Source organism: Neolamprologus brichardi, chromosome 23, assembly GCF_056152115.1.
Source record: "Neolamprologus brichardi isolate AB-2024 chromosome 23, ASM5615211v1, whole genome shotgun sequence".
NCBI classification, from domain to species: domain Eukaryota; kingdom Metazoa; phylum Chordata; class Actinopteri; order Cichliformes; family Cichlidae; genus Neolamprologus; species Neolamprologus brichardi.
The window spans coordinates 18,996,335-19,011,268 of record NC_142125.1 but is presented as its reverse complement, the minus strand read 5'-3'; the positions used below and the strand labels follow the sequence as shown (position 1 = coordinate 19,011,268).

Below are 14,934 nucleotides of genomic sequence, written 5' to 3'. Positions count from 1 at the left end.
GTGCCAAGCACTTAACTGAGTGGTTAGCAAACTCGTAATATATTATAATTATCTTAAATGAAAAATAACTGTAATACTTTAACTGTAGAACACATTGTTTTTACAAACTTACTTTTTAGGTTGTGCAAATATTTAAAATTTAAACTACAGTCAGCCGGAAAATTCGTAGTATACTGTGTTTCTTCAAGTATGTACCTCCTGTTTCCAGGTGTGTGGTGTCCTGGAGAGTCTGGAGCAGGAGTACCGCAGGGAGGAGGACTGGTGTGCAGGAGGAGAAAGACAGCCGGAGCAGCTGGTGCCACTCATCAGCAAACACATGGAGCAGAAGGAGGCGTTTCTGAAGGTGAGGAGCTCTGGAAAATCACCACAAACTCCAAAATAGAAGCTGATCATTGCTAATATTTTACGCTGAAAACGAGTCCAATCAACTGCTGTAATCAGTCATGGGCAGGCTTTAGTGACATATCCTATTAATAGGGTACTTGAATAAAGTTGAATACATTTATTTATTTTGAACAGTTTTCTTGTTCAATGGTCATGGAAAGTTCTCATTGTATTAAATTTAGCAGTCCCAAAACATCCAGCATGAGTTGTCCTCATTTGTTTATTTTGACCAGAGCATTTATGAAAGTTGTACGATCTGGGCCAATCGTACAAGTGTTATCAAAGTACTTCCCTAATCAAGTCTTTCTACTTGGCATGCATCTTGGTAACTATTTGAGCAATTATTTGTAAGTGCTTGTGGAGAAAATGGCAAGTTAAACTTTACTAAACCTGGTAATAAAGTTTGATTTTGGATGGAGTGAGCCAAGCCTACCACAATGCTGAAACTGTCGGCAGTAATGATTGATCATAGATATATTCGGGCTTATTCGAGTGCCATGTCTTTTTCTCATAATGTCTCTGGTGTTGGACATCGACAGGCCTGCACTCTGGCCAGACGGAACGCCGAAGTTTTCCTCAAGTACATTCACCGTAACAGTGTCACCATGGCGACCATCTCTGGCCACAGTGTCACCGTCTCCGGGGTAACAGGGGTTGCAGAGGTCACTGGACACTCCAGGGTGCCCGAGCAACAGGTCAAAGGTGAACAAAATATATACATGAGAAATATTCAAGCATTTGTTGGTGTAAATACAGAACTACAGTGGAGCCGGGATCACTTCTTGAGGAACACCACACTTAATGGCAAACTATAGTGGTAATTCGACTTACCCAGATGTGTCTGTGCACTCAGGTATCCTCAGTGAGCTCCTCCAGAGAGAAAACAGAGTTCTTCATTTCTGGACTTTAAAGAAACGTAGACTGGATCAATGCCAGCAGTATCTGATGTTCCAGAGCCACGCTCAGCAGGTAGATGCGGTCTGCTAAATTATTAGCACTGTTATTCATGCTCATTAACAACAAAATCAGCAAATCATGTACACTGATCGGGTGTAACATAACATTATGATCACTGACAGCTGGCTCGTGTGGTCTGTTCCAACAGACAAGCTACTGTATCTAACAACTTTGATTCTCAAGCATACAAAGTTGCTTCCTTTTTCAATCTTACATGATAGTAAATTAAATATTTTGTCATTTGAAACATTGTGCTGTTGTTTTGTCCAGCATGACACATTTTTCACAGGTTTCTGTTGTTGAGTAGGTCAAAATACTAATCAGTTAACACAGTAATTGTGTTGCATGAAAAGTCTCGCATAGTCTCTGGGTGTTCGCATCATATTTTGGAAATGCTGACTTTGAGTTATTGAAGGACATCTGTCTAATGTGTCCTTTTGTTGCAGGCTCTGGATTGGCTACAACAGTCAGGGGACCACTACCTGGCCACACACACATCACCTGGGGCGACAGTGGCTGAGACGCAAGAACTGCAGATCCAACACAGGGAGTTCTGCATTTCTGCCAAGGTGTGTTTTTTTCCATAGTTTATTGAAATGTATATCATATTTTTTTCACTTTCTATGAACAGTACTTCCTAGTAAGATAATTAATTAGTTAATGTAGTCTGAGCTCGTGTTTGGATTGCTCAGCAGCCTTATGATGCACACGCTGAGGGGCCAATGACCCTCTAGCCAAAGCATCTGTTTGAAAAGACTGTTAATATTTTGTTTGATACTCACAAAAGCAGAGCAGCAAACAGCTATGAACTAAGGCCATCTGTGTACCAGTCCACCTGTCAGTCAAAGAAACCATATGCTCTCATTATGCAGACTAAGTCTTAATAGGTGAGCACTTTACTCTTCAGTGTTGATTGTTTGTGCACAGAGAAAGATGCCAGAAAATCCCTTAAAGAGAAACAAAAGGCCATTATGAGATGCAAAACAACCGCTAAGAGACGTATTGTGATCAAGGAGATACTGAACAGCTACAAAGAGACCATGAGAGATGTAGAACAACCCAACAAAATTCAGAAAATCAGTTGGATATTAAAGTATTTCCCTGCTCCATTTTGTGTCCTGAATATGATTAAAATCAGGAAAAGTGCTAGCAAGCCACATGTTGTTGTGAGGTTGAATTTAACTAAACTATGACCTTGTTTCTGTCAGCATACGCAGGAAAAGGTTCACCTGCTAATACAGCTGGCCGAGAGTATGCTGGCTAAAGGCCACGCCCACCGCACTGAGCTCCGTCGTTGTGTTTCTACGGTTGACAAACGCTACCGGGACTTCACCGTCAGGATGGGGCAGTACCGGCACCTGCTGGAGACGGCACTGGGAGGCTGCTCACAGGTAAACGACACAAGTACTGACTGTGGAGCAGGAACTCTCAACATTTGAAAGCGAAAACATGTGAGTGAGTGTGATGTGATTCTTAGTGTTCTTGCAATAAACCTGTGTGAACCTTTGCATTTAAAGTTTATTTCCATGTAAAACAGGTTATGATTGAATAATTTGAAGGACTATATCATACAAATGCAGCTTTTTGAATTATTAGCAACAAGCTGCAAATGTGTGAAATTAGAAGGCAGATCTGTTGCTGTACTTCTATGATTATTCAGATTTCGAAAATATATTAAAAAATTATAATTATATATATTAAAAATAAATAAATATAAATGTATGTGTGTTTTAGTGCGTTTACCTTGTATAGTTTTCCTCTCAGGATAATAAGGACTTGGAGCTCGAGCTGATCCCCAACAGTCTGTCAGACTCCGACCCCGAAGTCAACCTGTCCGATCCGAGCCACCAAGTCAGCGATGAGAAGAGACGTTCCGCCCGCAAGAAAGAGTGAGTACTCTGATATTACTGATATTAGTATAGATATTACTGGTAGCAGTACTACTGCAGTACTCTGATAACACCTGTGTGTGTCCTCAGGTACATCATGGCTGAGCTCCTTCAGACAGAAAGAGTCTATGTCAGAGATCTGCAGGAGTGTATTGAGGTATATTTTCAGAATTCGTGGGTTCTGATTACTGGATGTGACGCAACACAGTACTACATAATACTAAATTGTACTTTCTGTTGTTAATACGATTACCTGCTGCAGACATACCTGTGGGAGATGACGAGCGGCTCAGAGGACGTCCCGCCTGGCCTTGTAAACAAGGACGATATTGTGTTTGGAAACATCCAGGATATCTACGAGTTCCACAACAGGTACCACTAAATATCCTGCTAAATGTGCGATAACACTGCAATATTCTAATGGATGTATTACATTAGGAAACATCCAGGACATCTATGAGTTGTAAACATCTCCAAACTACATGTTTAGATATCATAGGTCCATAACTGTTATTAAAAGAATATTAAAATACATTTAGAGAAAATTAATATTTTCTGTGTTTTTGCAGTATTTTCCTGAAGGAGCTGGAAAACTATGAACAGCTTCCTGAGGATGTTGGACACTGCTTTGTCACCTGGGTATGATTCTTTTTTTAGATTTCAGGTTGATTATTTATTTTAAACCTACAGAGCTAATGATTAATCTGTGTTTATTTCCCTATCAGGCTGATAAGTTCCACATGTACGTGACGTACTGCAGGAACAAACCAGACTCCAGTTTACTCATCCAACAACATGGCGTGGCGTTCTTTGAGGTCTTTTTCAAACACCACAAACATCAACTTAACAACCTAATATTAGCCAATAGTTTAGTTGGGTAGCACTTAATTTATCTTCATTCCAAATATTATTTTTTAAATATATAGGAGTTTCATCAATGAAAGCAAGTTTGGATTTCACTAAAACACAGCTATGTTTACGGCTTTCCTGTGTTTTCTGGACTCATATCAAGCAAAACTGGCAGCTTCATCTTCTTCAACAGACTTTGAAACTTTGGGGTTGGAAATTTGTGAATGTGACACTTAATGCCACAGAAATGTAAACTAAGCTGGCGAAACCAAGCTCCCTCAATTCGCTGTGGAAAAAAATAAGATCTACCTGGGATCAGTTGTCTCATTTAGAGCCCAACATTCAGATATCTGTGATTCTAGCAGTTTTGTCATTACCGTTCCCCAAGAGACAAAACAAAGTATCAACCAACCCAGAGATTAGTTCCACCACACCAGAAGTACACTCCATCAGTCAGTCACCATGTTTGACTATGAGGTTTAGACACTGAGCCAACAGAAAGAAGAAAAGCTAAATGGTCTAGATTTCCCTGGATACAGTTTCTCGTGAAAAGTCGGATCACAGAAAAAGATCTTGGAAAAATGTTGGTAAAAGCATTTGTTAACCTCCTAATATTATCCAGGCGGCGTCTTTAGAGTTAGTTTCACATCTACCCTTCTTTATGAAGAATTCCTTCTTGCTGAATGGAAATCTTACAATAGAAGAACTCCAAGGCCAAAATGCCTGTAAGAGACTTGATTTGACATTTACCACCTTTGAGCATGTTTCCAAAACACAACCCAGCACTACTGCTAAAATGTTCACCAGCAAGCTGGTGGAAGTTAATAGATTAACACAGATGGAAGGACACGCAAATTATCCAAGATTTTCACCATCCAGAGAACCAACCTATCTCGACAGCCTGACATGAATTCAGTTTATGGACATCCAGTCTCCAGTGACTAATTAGAGGCTTAAATTAAGTAACCAAAGGAGCTTGCAAAGAAAAGCATCTGGACTTCTTTAAGTTGCTTGAAGACGTTTCACCTCTCATCCGAGGAGCTTCTTCAGTTCTAAGGTCAAATGGTGGAGAGTCCCAGATATAAACCTAGTGGGAGTATCCCCCCACAGAGGGACAAAAGGACCCCCTGATGATCCTCTAATCGCCTGAGCCAAGGTGTGAAACTGGGTGTGGGTCCCAATCAGCCAGAGTTTCGGGTGAGTTCATTGTGAAACCTGGCCCCACCTTATCATGCGAATTCCTGAGGTCTGATGGCCCAGGATGTGAGTGGGCGTTAAGGCGTCTGGGGAGGGAACTCAGAACTGGATTATAGATGGCAGACAGTTGGTGTCGTAAACCACCGCCTCTGTTCAAAGATGGTCGCTCACAGTGGACATAGATGGCTTCTTTCACTCCTCTTTCAAACCATCTGTCCTCTCTGTCCAAAACGTGAACATTGGCATCCTCGAAAGAGTGTCCTGGAGTTTTGTCTTTCGGGTGAACCAATTTTTCACCCGAAAGACAAAACTCCAAAACACAGACTTAACAATGTGGTGTATGCTGTACAGTGCAGCGAGGAATGCCCAGACCTCTACATCGGAGAGACCAAACAGCCACTTCACAAGCGCATGGCACAACACAGAAGAGCCACCTCCACAGGACAAGACTCAGCTGTCCATCGACACTCTTTCGAGGATGCCAATGTTCACATTTTGGACAGAGAGGACAGATGGTTTGAAAGAGGAGTGAAAGAAGCCATCTATATCCACTGTGAGCGACCATCTTTGAACAGAGGCGGTGGTTTACGCCACCAACTCTCTGCCATCTATAATCCAGTTTTGAGTTCCCTCCCCAGACGCCTTAACACCCACTCACACCCTGGGCCATCTGACCTCAGGAATTCGCATGATAAGGTGGGGCCAGGATTCACAATGAACTCACCCGAAACTCTGGCTGATTGGGACCCACACCCAGTTTCACACCTTGGCTCAGGCGATTAGAGGATCATCAGGGGGTCCTTTTGTCCCTCTGTGGGGGGATACTCCCACTAGGTTTATATCTGGGACTCTCCACCATTTGACCTTAGAACTGAAGAAGCTTCTCGGATGAGAGGTGAAACGTCTTCAAGCAACTTAAAGAAGTCCAGACACTTTTCTTTGCAAGCTCCTTTGACTACAATGACCTGGATGACTGAGAACCTTCACAGACATAAATTAAGTAACGAATAAACAAGGAACTGGAAATTTCACTGTTAGAAACCATGTTTAAATCACAGATAGCATACACATTGGGCTATCTGTGGCTAAATTACAGCACTGCTAAATGTTTTTTAGCCATCTATCGTCCAAATGCCACAATACACGTAACTTCTGGCCCAAATAACATGGACCTGTGGTTGAACTGAGACAACCAGACTCACCCTGAACTGGTCACCAGTCAAGGCTAAGCGTGGCCCAAAGAAAACTGCAAATATAGGCCAAGTTTGCGCTCTTTCATGATGTGTTTGGAATTTAACAAATCCACTTTTCAAGCTCCCAAAACATCAGTTCTTGAGTTTACAGTACAGTTTACTATTTACTTGGTTCAGTTTCCCCTGTAATACTAATATAAGAGAAAAAATAAAAATAAGTGCAACGATAGGAAACATAACCAAGAAGATAAAAAAGAGCTTATGGGACCATAAAACAAAGTGTGTTTTCTTCAGCTCTCCCTGTGAGTCACCAACAAACGTGGTTTGAATTTTATTTGACTGGTTTAAAGCTTGATTAATGATCTTTTATATGAACTCTAACATTTTATTTTGTGTGTACAGGAGGTCCAGAGAAGACACGGTCTAGCAAACTCCATCTCTTCGGCTCTCATCAAGCCTGTTCAGAGGATCACCAAATACCAGCTGCTGCTCAAGGTACGCCCTGAATTTCTTTTATGTTTCCCCCACATTCAAAACACACGAGAACGAAGTGTTTCCCACAGAGCTCCAAACTGTTTTTGTTTAGAAGGCTGTTAAATTTAGAGGAAAGCTCGGAAATGTTTCATCCCTCTGGCTGTTTGGAAAACACGGCGCCTCAGAGGATTTTTTCTGAGCACAGCTTTCAATCCCGAATACTTTATATGGAGCCCAGAGGACACAGCGTGTGTGCCTGGAATAATGAATGAAAAGCGTTTCGTGTCAGTTTGAAAACTTTGTTGTAACTCAGCAGCAGCAGGAGGCTGAAGGTGCCGAACACGTAACCCCCTTTAGACTGAGCTTCATTTCTTTATGTTGCCACTGTTCAGGGTGATGTTTTAACTGTTTTTCAAACTTTTTAATACTTCAAACCAGAGCAGTGAAGAAATATACAAAGTGAAGCTTCTGCAGGGTTGCCCTATTTTTTGCTGATGGCCACTTCTGTTGTAAAACTAAGACTGATTCTATGGAAGTCTATGAGGAAATGACTCCTCACTTGACCACTGAAAACACTTTTCTCATCAGTTAATTGTCTAAGTTACTAGTTTCTAGGCAGGTTTATAGGGAGATTTTTGGTGAGGAAATTTTGCTTGTTTTTTGGGGTGGGGGGTGGGGGGGGTTATGGGGACATTATGTTTTTCTTTTTAAACAGGTTTATTGAGATATTTGGCTTGTTTGTTTGGTGGGTTTATGGCAACATCTTGCTTGTTTTTTGGTGAGCTTTGGAGAACATCTTGCTGGCGGGTTTCTGGGGATATTTGGCTTGTTTTTGGTGCCTTTATTGGGACATATGACTGCTTCTGGCAGGCATATGAGGACATCTTGATTGTTTGTTTTTTTGGCAGTTATAAGGAGATATTTTGTTTATTTCTTAGCGTATCTATGGCGACATGCTCTTTGTTTTTTGGCAGGTTTGTGGGAATATCTGGCTTTTTTGGGGGACCGGTTTGGGCTTAATTCTCTAAAATATCTGCAATCATATATTTTAAACATGGAGAAATGCGCTACTCTTTTATACAAGTTCTTTTGCAGTTTTTTAAAAATATTAAAATCACCCACAAACCATTATAATATAAAACTCAAACATCTTTTTTTCACTGTGAAGATTTCTCACAGAGTTCAGCACTTCATTTTCCAGGGAAAAAACTGATGAACCTGTATATGTGTTAATGTGATGCAGGAGCTGCTGGCGTGCTGTGAGGAGGGAAAAGGCGAGATAAAGGAAGGCCTGGATGTGATGCTGAGTGTCCCAAAGAGAGCAAACGATGCTATGCACGTTAGCATGCTGGAAGGTAACACAGAATATTTTTCACATGAAGTCAGGACATATTATGAATTGTTCCGGTTGTTATCTAATGAAGAACTTCATACAGTACTGTCACGGAGCCACCCCTCATTTCTTTATAGTCTGCTTCCAGGAAGTGAAGCTTTCTTGTGTTATTTTTAAGTGATCAAATCAATAGTTTTCCAGGCTTTCTGAAGGTCTCACCAGGCTTTTCAGAAGAATTTCTTCTTTGTTAAGACACTTAACAGTGACCTTTGAATCATTCAAGCATAAAATGCACCAAACTCAAGGAACCAGTGCTGTGTCTACATGTGACAACTTAGCAGAGAGCCAATTTTAAATTATGTCTTTAAACACTTTGTTAAAAAACCACATCTGCTCTCATTTCTTTAGCTGAATCTGTGAAAAACACCAAAAGATAACACGGTTTGGCAGCAGAGAGGTAAAACAGTGAGTGTTTACAGTCATCTGTAAAACACGGTAGAGGCTCTGTCATGGTTTGGAGCCAGTGGTGTTGGAGATAGTGCTAAAGTTGATCAATATCAACACAGAAAATACCATCAGATTCTGACCCAGATAGGAAATTAATTAATAATTAATTAATAGATTGGCCTCCCCAGATCCCGGACTTCAAGATTATTGAAGCAGTGTGAGATCATGATGACAGAGAACAGAATGAAAGGCTGAAACATCCAAAGAAGAGCTTTGAATGTCCTTCAAAAAGCCTGGAGAACTATTCCTGAAGACGACTTAAAGACATGACAAGAAAGCTGCCTAAGAGATTTCAGTCTGTGCTGAAGAATAAAGGTTGTCACACCAAATATTGACTTTCAAGCTCGTTAAAATAGTAAAAACTGTATTTGCATGTGTGTTTGGACATGTTCAAATAAATCACTGCACCTATTTCACATTTTAGTAAGTAAAAAGCAACGGGGAGTCGCTCAAGACTTTTGTAAAGTAATGTATAAACTTTAAAAGGTTAAAACTAAAAGCAAAACTTGACAGAAATGTCTTGGAGGCCCCTCACTGTCTTGTATCTTGCAGGTGTGGAGGATGGTCTGGATGTTCAGGGCGAGCTCCTGCTGCAAGACTCCTTCCTGGTTTGGGAGCCGAAGTCTTTAATCAGAAAGGGGCGGGACCGACACCTCTTCCTGTTCGAGTTGTCACTCATCTTCAGCAAGGAGATCAAAGACTCGTCTGGACGGACCAAATACATCTACAAGAGCAGGCTGAGGGTAAGGACAACGTCCAGCTTTGCTCCGTTCAAATCAGAAAAGTACAAATGGAACTAATTTGGCTGAAGATATTCTACAAAGTTTCTCTTACTTCTTGTCTCTGTCTCAGACCTCTGAGCTCGGTGTAACAGAGCACATAGAGGGCGACCCCTGTAAGTTTGCACTGTGGGTTGGACGAACGCCAACCTCAGACAACAAGACAGTCCTAAAGGTGTGTGCTCCTGTCAATAAATGAGTAAGTAAACATTCATACAGTGATGGTTCAATCTACGGAATAATCCTTCTTTTTGTTTACTTTTAGGCATCATCTTTGGAGCTGAAGCAGGAGTGGGTTCGTAGCATTCGGCAGGTGATCCAGGAGAGGCGGGGTCACCTGCGGGGGGCACTTAGGGAGCCCATCCCCCTCCCCAAGACCCCCAACCCGACGCTGGGGCGACAGCGCAGCATCAACCGCAGGTCAGCTCACACAGATGGCCTTTAAACAGTAATACTGACTCCTGACCTGTTATATCGACAGCCCTAATTCTCAGTGCTGCTAATATTTGAATTCCAAACTCCAGTGAGAAAGCACTTATTTTATTTCTGCTATTAAGATTTATATGCTTAATATATCAAAACTGTTTGTGTCAGACTTAAGTTTACTTCCACTTGGAGTACACCTGGTCTCTGAAACCATTACAGGTTTCCAATCAATCGAATGTGGCATCCATGAAGTCCCAGCTCATGAAGGATATTCATAAGTTTCTCATGTTGGATCGAGTCAAAAGTTTTTTCCATTTGTGTTTATGAAGCAAGCAGGACATGGAAATGTCCTTATTACTGTAATATTACAGGAGCCCTTACATAAAAGAAAGCGAACGTTTTAAACATAGCCAGTTAAATCTGAAACCTTTATTACTCCTGGGTTTGAGCTGTTGGTTGGATAAATCAGGAAAGTTATGGACAACCTCTTAAGCTTTTAGAAATGTTAACAGACCTTTTATATCATTTCCTGACTTTTCCTACCCAAGAGGAAGAAAATATTTGACGTCTTAGTCCATAAAGGAAAATGTGCTTCAGACTTATAGTAGAAGAAATAAGAAGCGCAGACTGACGAGGAAAACAAACTAGATTAAAAGATCGCACGTAGCGTCCACATACTTTTGACCTGTGAGAGTATTTTGTTTTTGTTTGTTTCAGGGAGACGAGCGAGGACGCAGACAGTCTGGGTGATGCCAGCAGTCAACCCGACACCGTCTCCATCGCCTCCCGAACGTCACAAAACACCGCAGACAGCGACAAGGTAACACACACACACAGTCGCACGCACACTCACAGACAGACACACTGTGAGAGGGTGTGTCGAGCAGTCGTATGACCTCACTGCTGCTGCAGCTGGCTGGGTGTGTGTTTTTGGTGTGCTTGAGGGAGTTTCCACTATTCATGGTCGGACTCCTTCAAGAAACTTTCACTGCTCTGCTCTCCTGATGAGGTACGTTTCATTTATTTTACCTGCTTCTCATTAGTGGGGCGAGTGGCAGTGACCTCTGACCTTGGAAACTCTGACCCTGCTGGCTTGTGCTCTGATTTGTGAGACAGTTAAGAGAGGAAGGTGGACGACTTTATTTTTTTACTGCGTTGGTGACTATAACACGGTGAAAAAGAAAAAATACACTTTTTTTGTCACTGTGAGGAGTTAAAGGGACAGCATGTAAGTGGCGACAATAATAACAAGTCTAAATTAATCCATCAGAGCAAGAAAACATTAAGGAACAACAATAAGGAACATTTCTGCATTTTCATGAATTTATCCTTACAATGTTCAGCACGATATGATATATTGTGCTAAATACGAGTATTCAGAAGATTACTAGAAAAAAATTAAATGTTTATGAAAAATAAAATCCACCAAAAAGGTAAATCTTAAGAAGATGTCAGAAAAAAATGCAAAATAAACATTTTAGATATAATAAAAAAAATTATATACAACTATTTCAATAAAGATAAAAAATTAAAAAAAAAATGTAAATTATAATCAAAATATTATGTTATACACAAAGTTAACATTGAAAACACTATTTTTACAGTATTTCTAAAGTATTTTAAATAAACCTTTTATTTTAAAATAAATCTTTGGATAAAAAATACAATTTTACAGTTTTAGAAAAGATAAAATTTAAATTTAAATTTTTACAAAATAAAAATAAAATATAAAAATTAATTATCTGAAAAGGTTTTTTTTCATGTTTAAAGATAAAAAAAACATAAAAGTATTTAGAAAATTTCTGAAAAATCCGTTTTATAGCTAATTAAATGAATGTAAATTAATTAATTAATAAATACCAGTATACGTGTGAATAAAATAATATGAGTACTGCAACCTGGTTCCTTATTGGAAATATATCCGTCCGTCCTGTCCAACTTTTTGGGCTCTCTGTCAGTCTTTGAGATCACTGTGACAGTTGACACGGCAACCTCTGACCTTTCTGACAGACCTTTGCTTCCTCCCTGAACGCACACATCTGTTCACATCTGTGTTGGATTTTTTGGGGAACACCCGTCTCATTCCCTGCAGACGCTACAAGTGTTTTCTCTTCCAGCTGCAGCCCACGTGTTGGAGCTCACAGTCAGCGGTAACCACGGTGACCAGATCACATGATGTTTTATGCTGCTCTCTGGGCCAATCAGAGAAAGGTTGTTTTTGGATGATATGAGAGGCTTTCATGGTTTGTGGTTTGGTCATGTTTCTGCTGAACTGAAGTGACTTTCACTCGTCAGCTCTCAGTTAGAGTCATTTAAACCCAGCAGACGGCTTTTTGGTTGAGAAGCCAGAAAAGCTTGATCCATGTTTCTATATGTTTGCATATTGACCGTAGATTAAGTGGATATAGAAGCAGCTGATTAGCTTTCAGGAGAAAAGAAAGTTGACCCTTTTTCAGATGAACAGAATCAGCATTCTGGGATTTCCTCACCTGGATGTTTGAGCATACATCAAGACAAACATCTCCACACTGTTGAACTTTATAGGCACAGCTCATAGTCTTGAAGTTGAGTTGACTTTGTTCTTTATTAATAGTTTATATTGTATTTAGTGTCTTTGTAATCTGTAACTCATTCCTGCCCTGCAGCTTGAAACACGTTAAGTCTTATTTTTAGCCGTCTGCAGGGTCTAAAGTCATATCTCAGACTGCTCCCTCACTTTATTCTGAATTTTCCTGGTTTTATCATTTGGAGAAATAGAGGTTGTACGCTCCCAGTGAGCTGCATGGGAGTGAGGTCATGGACTCCAGGAGATACCTCTCTGAGTGCGAATGAATGTCTGCTTCTCTCAGAGCTTGGAGCACTGATGCTAATGATGCTGTTATTATCGTTTAACAACACGGCGGTGACACCTTCCGCCTGTAAATAATCTGTCCTACCTGTCTGCGTGCAGCTGTCAGGAGGCTGCGAGTTAGTCGTGGTGTTGTTGGATTTCTCTGCCGGAGGACCGGGAGAGATCAGCGTTCGCTGCGGTCAGACGGTGGAGCTGGTGGAGCGCTCAGCAGATCGGCCCGGGTGGTGTCTGGTCAGAACCACAGATCAAACACCTCAACAGGTAATTAGCATTCAGAAGACAAAACAAACATCCCAGCAAATAATAAACAAACTAAATGTCCCCACATGTAGCAAAACTTCCTGTCTTGCCCCATCAACCCCCACCAGTTGTGACAGATGGCCACCCCTCCCTGAGCCTCGTTCTGCTGGAGGTTTCTTCCTGTTAAAACTGAGTTTTTCTTTCCCACTGTTGCCAAGTGTTTACTCATAGGGAGTTGTCTGATTATTGGGGTTTTTCCTGTATTATTGTCTTTGCCTTGCAATATTAAGCACCTTGAGGCAACTGTTGTTGTGATTTGGTGCTATATAAATAAAACAGAATTAAAATATTTATCTCTGCAGAATTATATTCATACTTTTTTCTTACACATTGTTTCACAGCGTTTGGCAAACTTGACTTCCTGATAGAAGATATCTGTTTCTATGGTGCCAATTTATCTTTAAACATATTAACTTGACTGTCCTTGTGGTCTGAAACATTTTTCTTTTCTTTTTTTTAAAAATTCTTTCTACTTCAAGTTATACATTAAGAAGTTCTGATCTTTTTAATGTCCTTTTTGGATTAAAGGAAGTTGGTAAGAAAGCTTTAAAGTTTCCGGATTAAGTTCCCTGCTGTGGTCCAGAGCAGCTGAGGGAATGAGAAAAGCACTAAAGGATCTACTAATAGATCCAAAGTATCGTGTGCCAGTAATAGTCTGATTTTTACTGAGGGACTTTAGATGAAAGAAACGAAGCGGTTGAGCTTAGAAAATTAGCAGATTATTTTATATGATGGGTTGGACAACTGATGTAATGAATGACCTCAGACACAAGAACCTTAGATTTCTATCTAACCATTAAAACCAGTGACACACTCACTGAGGGAAAAGGGGCTGTTAAGCAGATTAGCAACAAATGTCCCCATAAGTGACAAATATAATGAAGGTCCCCACGTGTAACAAAGGCAAGAACTTATAGCCATAAGTACCGTTAAAGTGTGTGAGAGGGTTTCCTTGTTTTTCTGATGCTCAACCATCCCTCTAACATCGCTGCTGTGTTTACTCACAGGAGGGTCTACTGCCCATGAGCACCCTCTGCCTGTCGCACTCCCACAGTGCAGCCGATATGGAGGGACTGCTCCCAGCCTCCACCACATCCTCCAGCACCTCTTCTACAAGCACTACCACCTCCTCCTCCTGCAACTCATCCTCTACCACCATCACCTCCACCTCTAACTCCTCTACTGTGAGCGCCGGGAGGGGTGAGTACCTAGAGAACTTATTGCCTGTGTTCCCATCAGCCCCAAAGGGACCTGACTGTAATCACAGATATTAATGATGCTCTAACTGCCATGTGCAGGAAAACATCTAAAAAAGTGATTCCTGAGAAAACATACCTTCTAAAACAACAGCGTGGTCATTTTTAAACTGCGGCAGCACATCCCTTGTTTGCTCGATGTCACTTCCTGTTTAGCCAGAGGCAATTTTAAACATCCTCATGCTGTATGTGTACCACATCCTCGCTCTCTCTCTGTGCCACCTAAATATTTAAATCCATGTTTGTAAAGTTGTAAACACACTTGAGTCCTTGAGTGCTTGTCCCATAGCTGAGCATGAAAAATTAAATGTGCTTTGTGTCTGTCAGACTCTGCCGCTTCACATTAACATCACAGCTTTATGAGCTTCAAGGAGATGGTCCACAGTAATGAGGAAACATCTCAAAATGCAGCTTTGGCTATAAGCTTCTGGAAAACTAAACCGTTAATCACAACTCTGATCATCACACAAGCCTGCAAAGAAATATTTCCATCTTTTTGATCTAAATATAAGACAAATTTAGGATGTTTGATTAGCCCC

The 14,934-nt window shown here is 40.8% G+C and overlaps 1 protein-coding gene across 3 annotated transcripts in view; it reads left to right on the top strand.

The window, feature by feature from the left end:
* The window catches only part of LOC102778049 (kalirin-like), a 59,692-nt gene that overhangs the window by 23,677 nt on the left and 21,081 nt on the right, over positions 1-14,934 (top strand). For all 3 annotated transcript variants that reach the window (XM_087836774.1, XM_006800317.2, XM_087836772.1), the window contains 18 exons: positions 209-343; positions 924-1,086; positions 1,238-1,353; positions 1,788-1,910; positions 2,550-2,732; positions 3,106-3,230; positions 3,321-3,387; positions 3,493-3,602; positions 3,800-3,869; positions 3,956-4,045; positions 6,872-6,964; positions 8,187-8,298; positions 9,336-9,526; positions 9,636-9,737; positions 9,828-9,982; positions 10,706-10,808; positions 12,939-13,100; positions 14,147-14,339. In XM_087836774.1, coding sequence (XP_087692900.1) covers positions 209-343; positions 924-1,086; positions 1,238-1,353; positions 1,788-1,910; positions 2,550-2,732; positions 3,106-3,230; positions 3,321-3,387; positions 3,493-3,602; positions 3,800-3,869; positions 3,956-4,045; positions 6,872-6,964; positions 8,187-8,298; positions 9,336-9,526; positions 9,636-9,737; positions 9,828-9,982; positions 10,706-10,808; positions 12,939-13,100; positions 14,147-14,339 — 2,293 coding nt within the window. The remainder of the gene's footprint in view (positions 1-208; positions 344-923; positions 1,087-1,237; positions 1,354-1,787; positions 1,911-2,549; positions 2,733-3,105; positions 3,231-3,320; positions 3,388-3,492; positions 3,603-3,799; positions 3,870-3,955; positions 4,046-6,871; positions 6,965-8,186; positions 8,299-9,335; positions 9,527-9,635; positions 9,738-9,827; positions 9,983-10,705; positions 10,809-12,938; positions 13,101-14,146; positions 14,340-14,934) is intronic.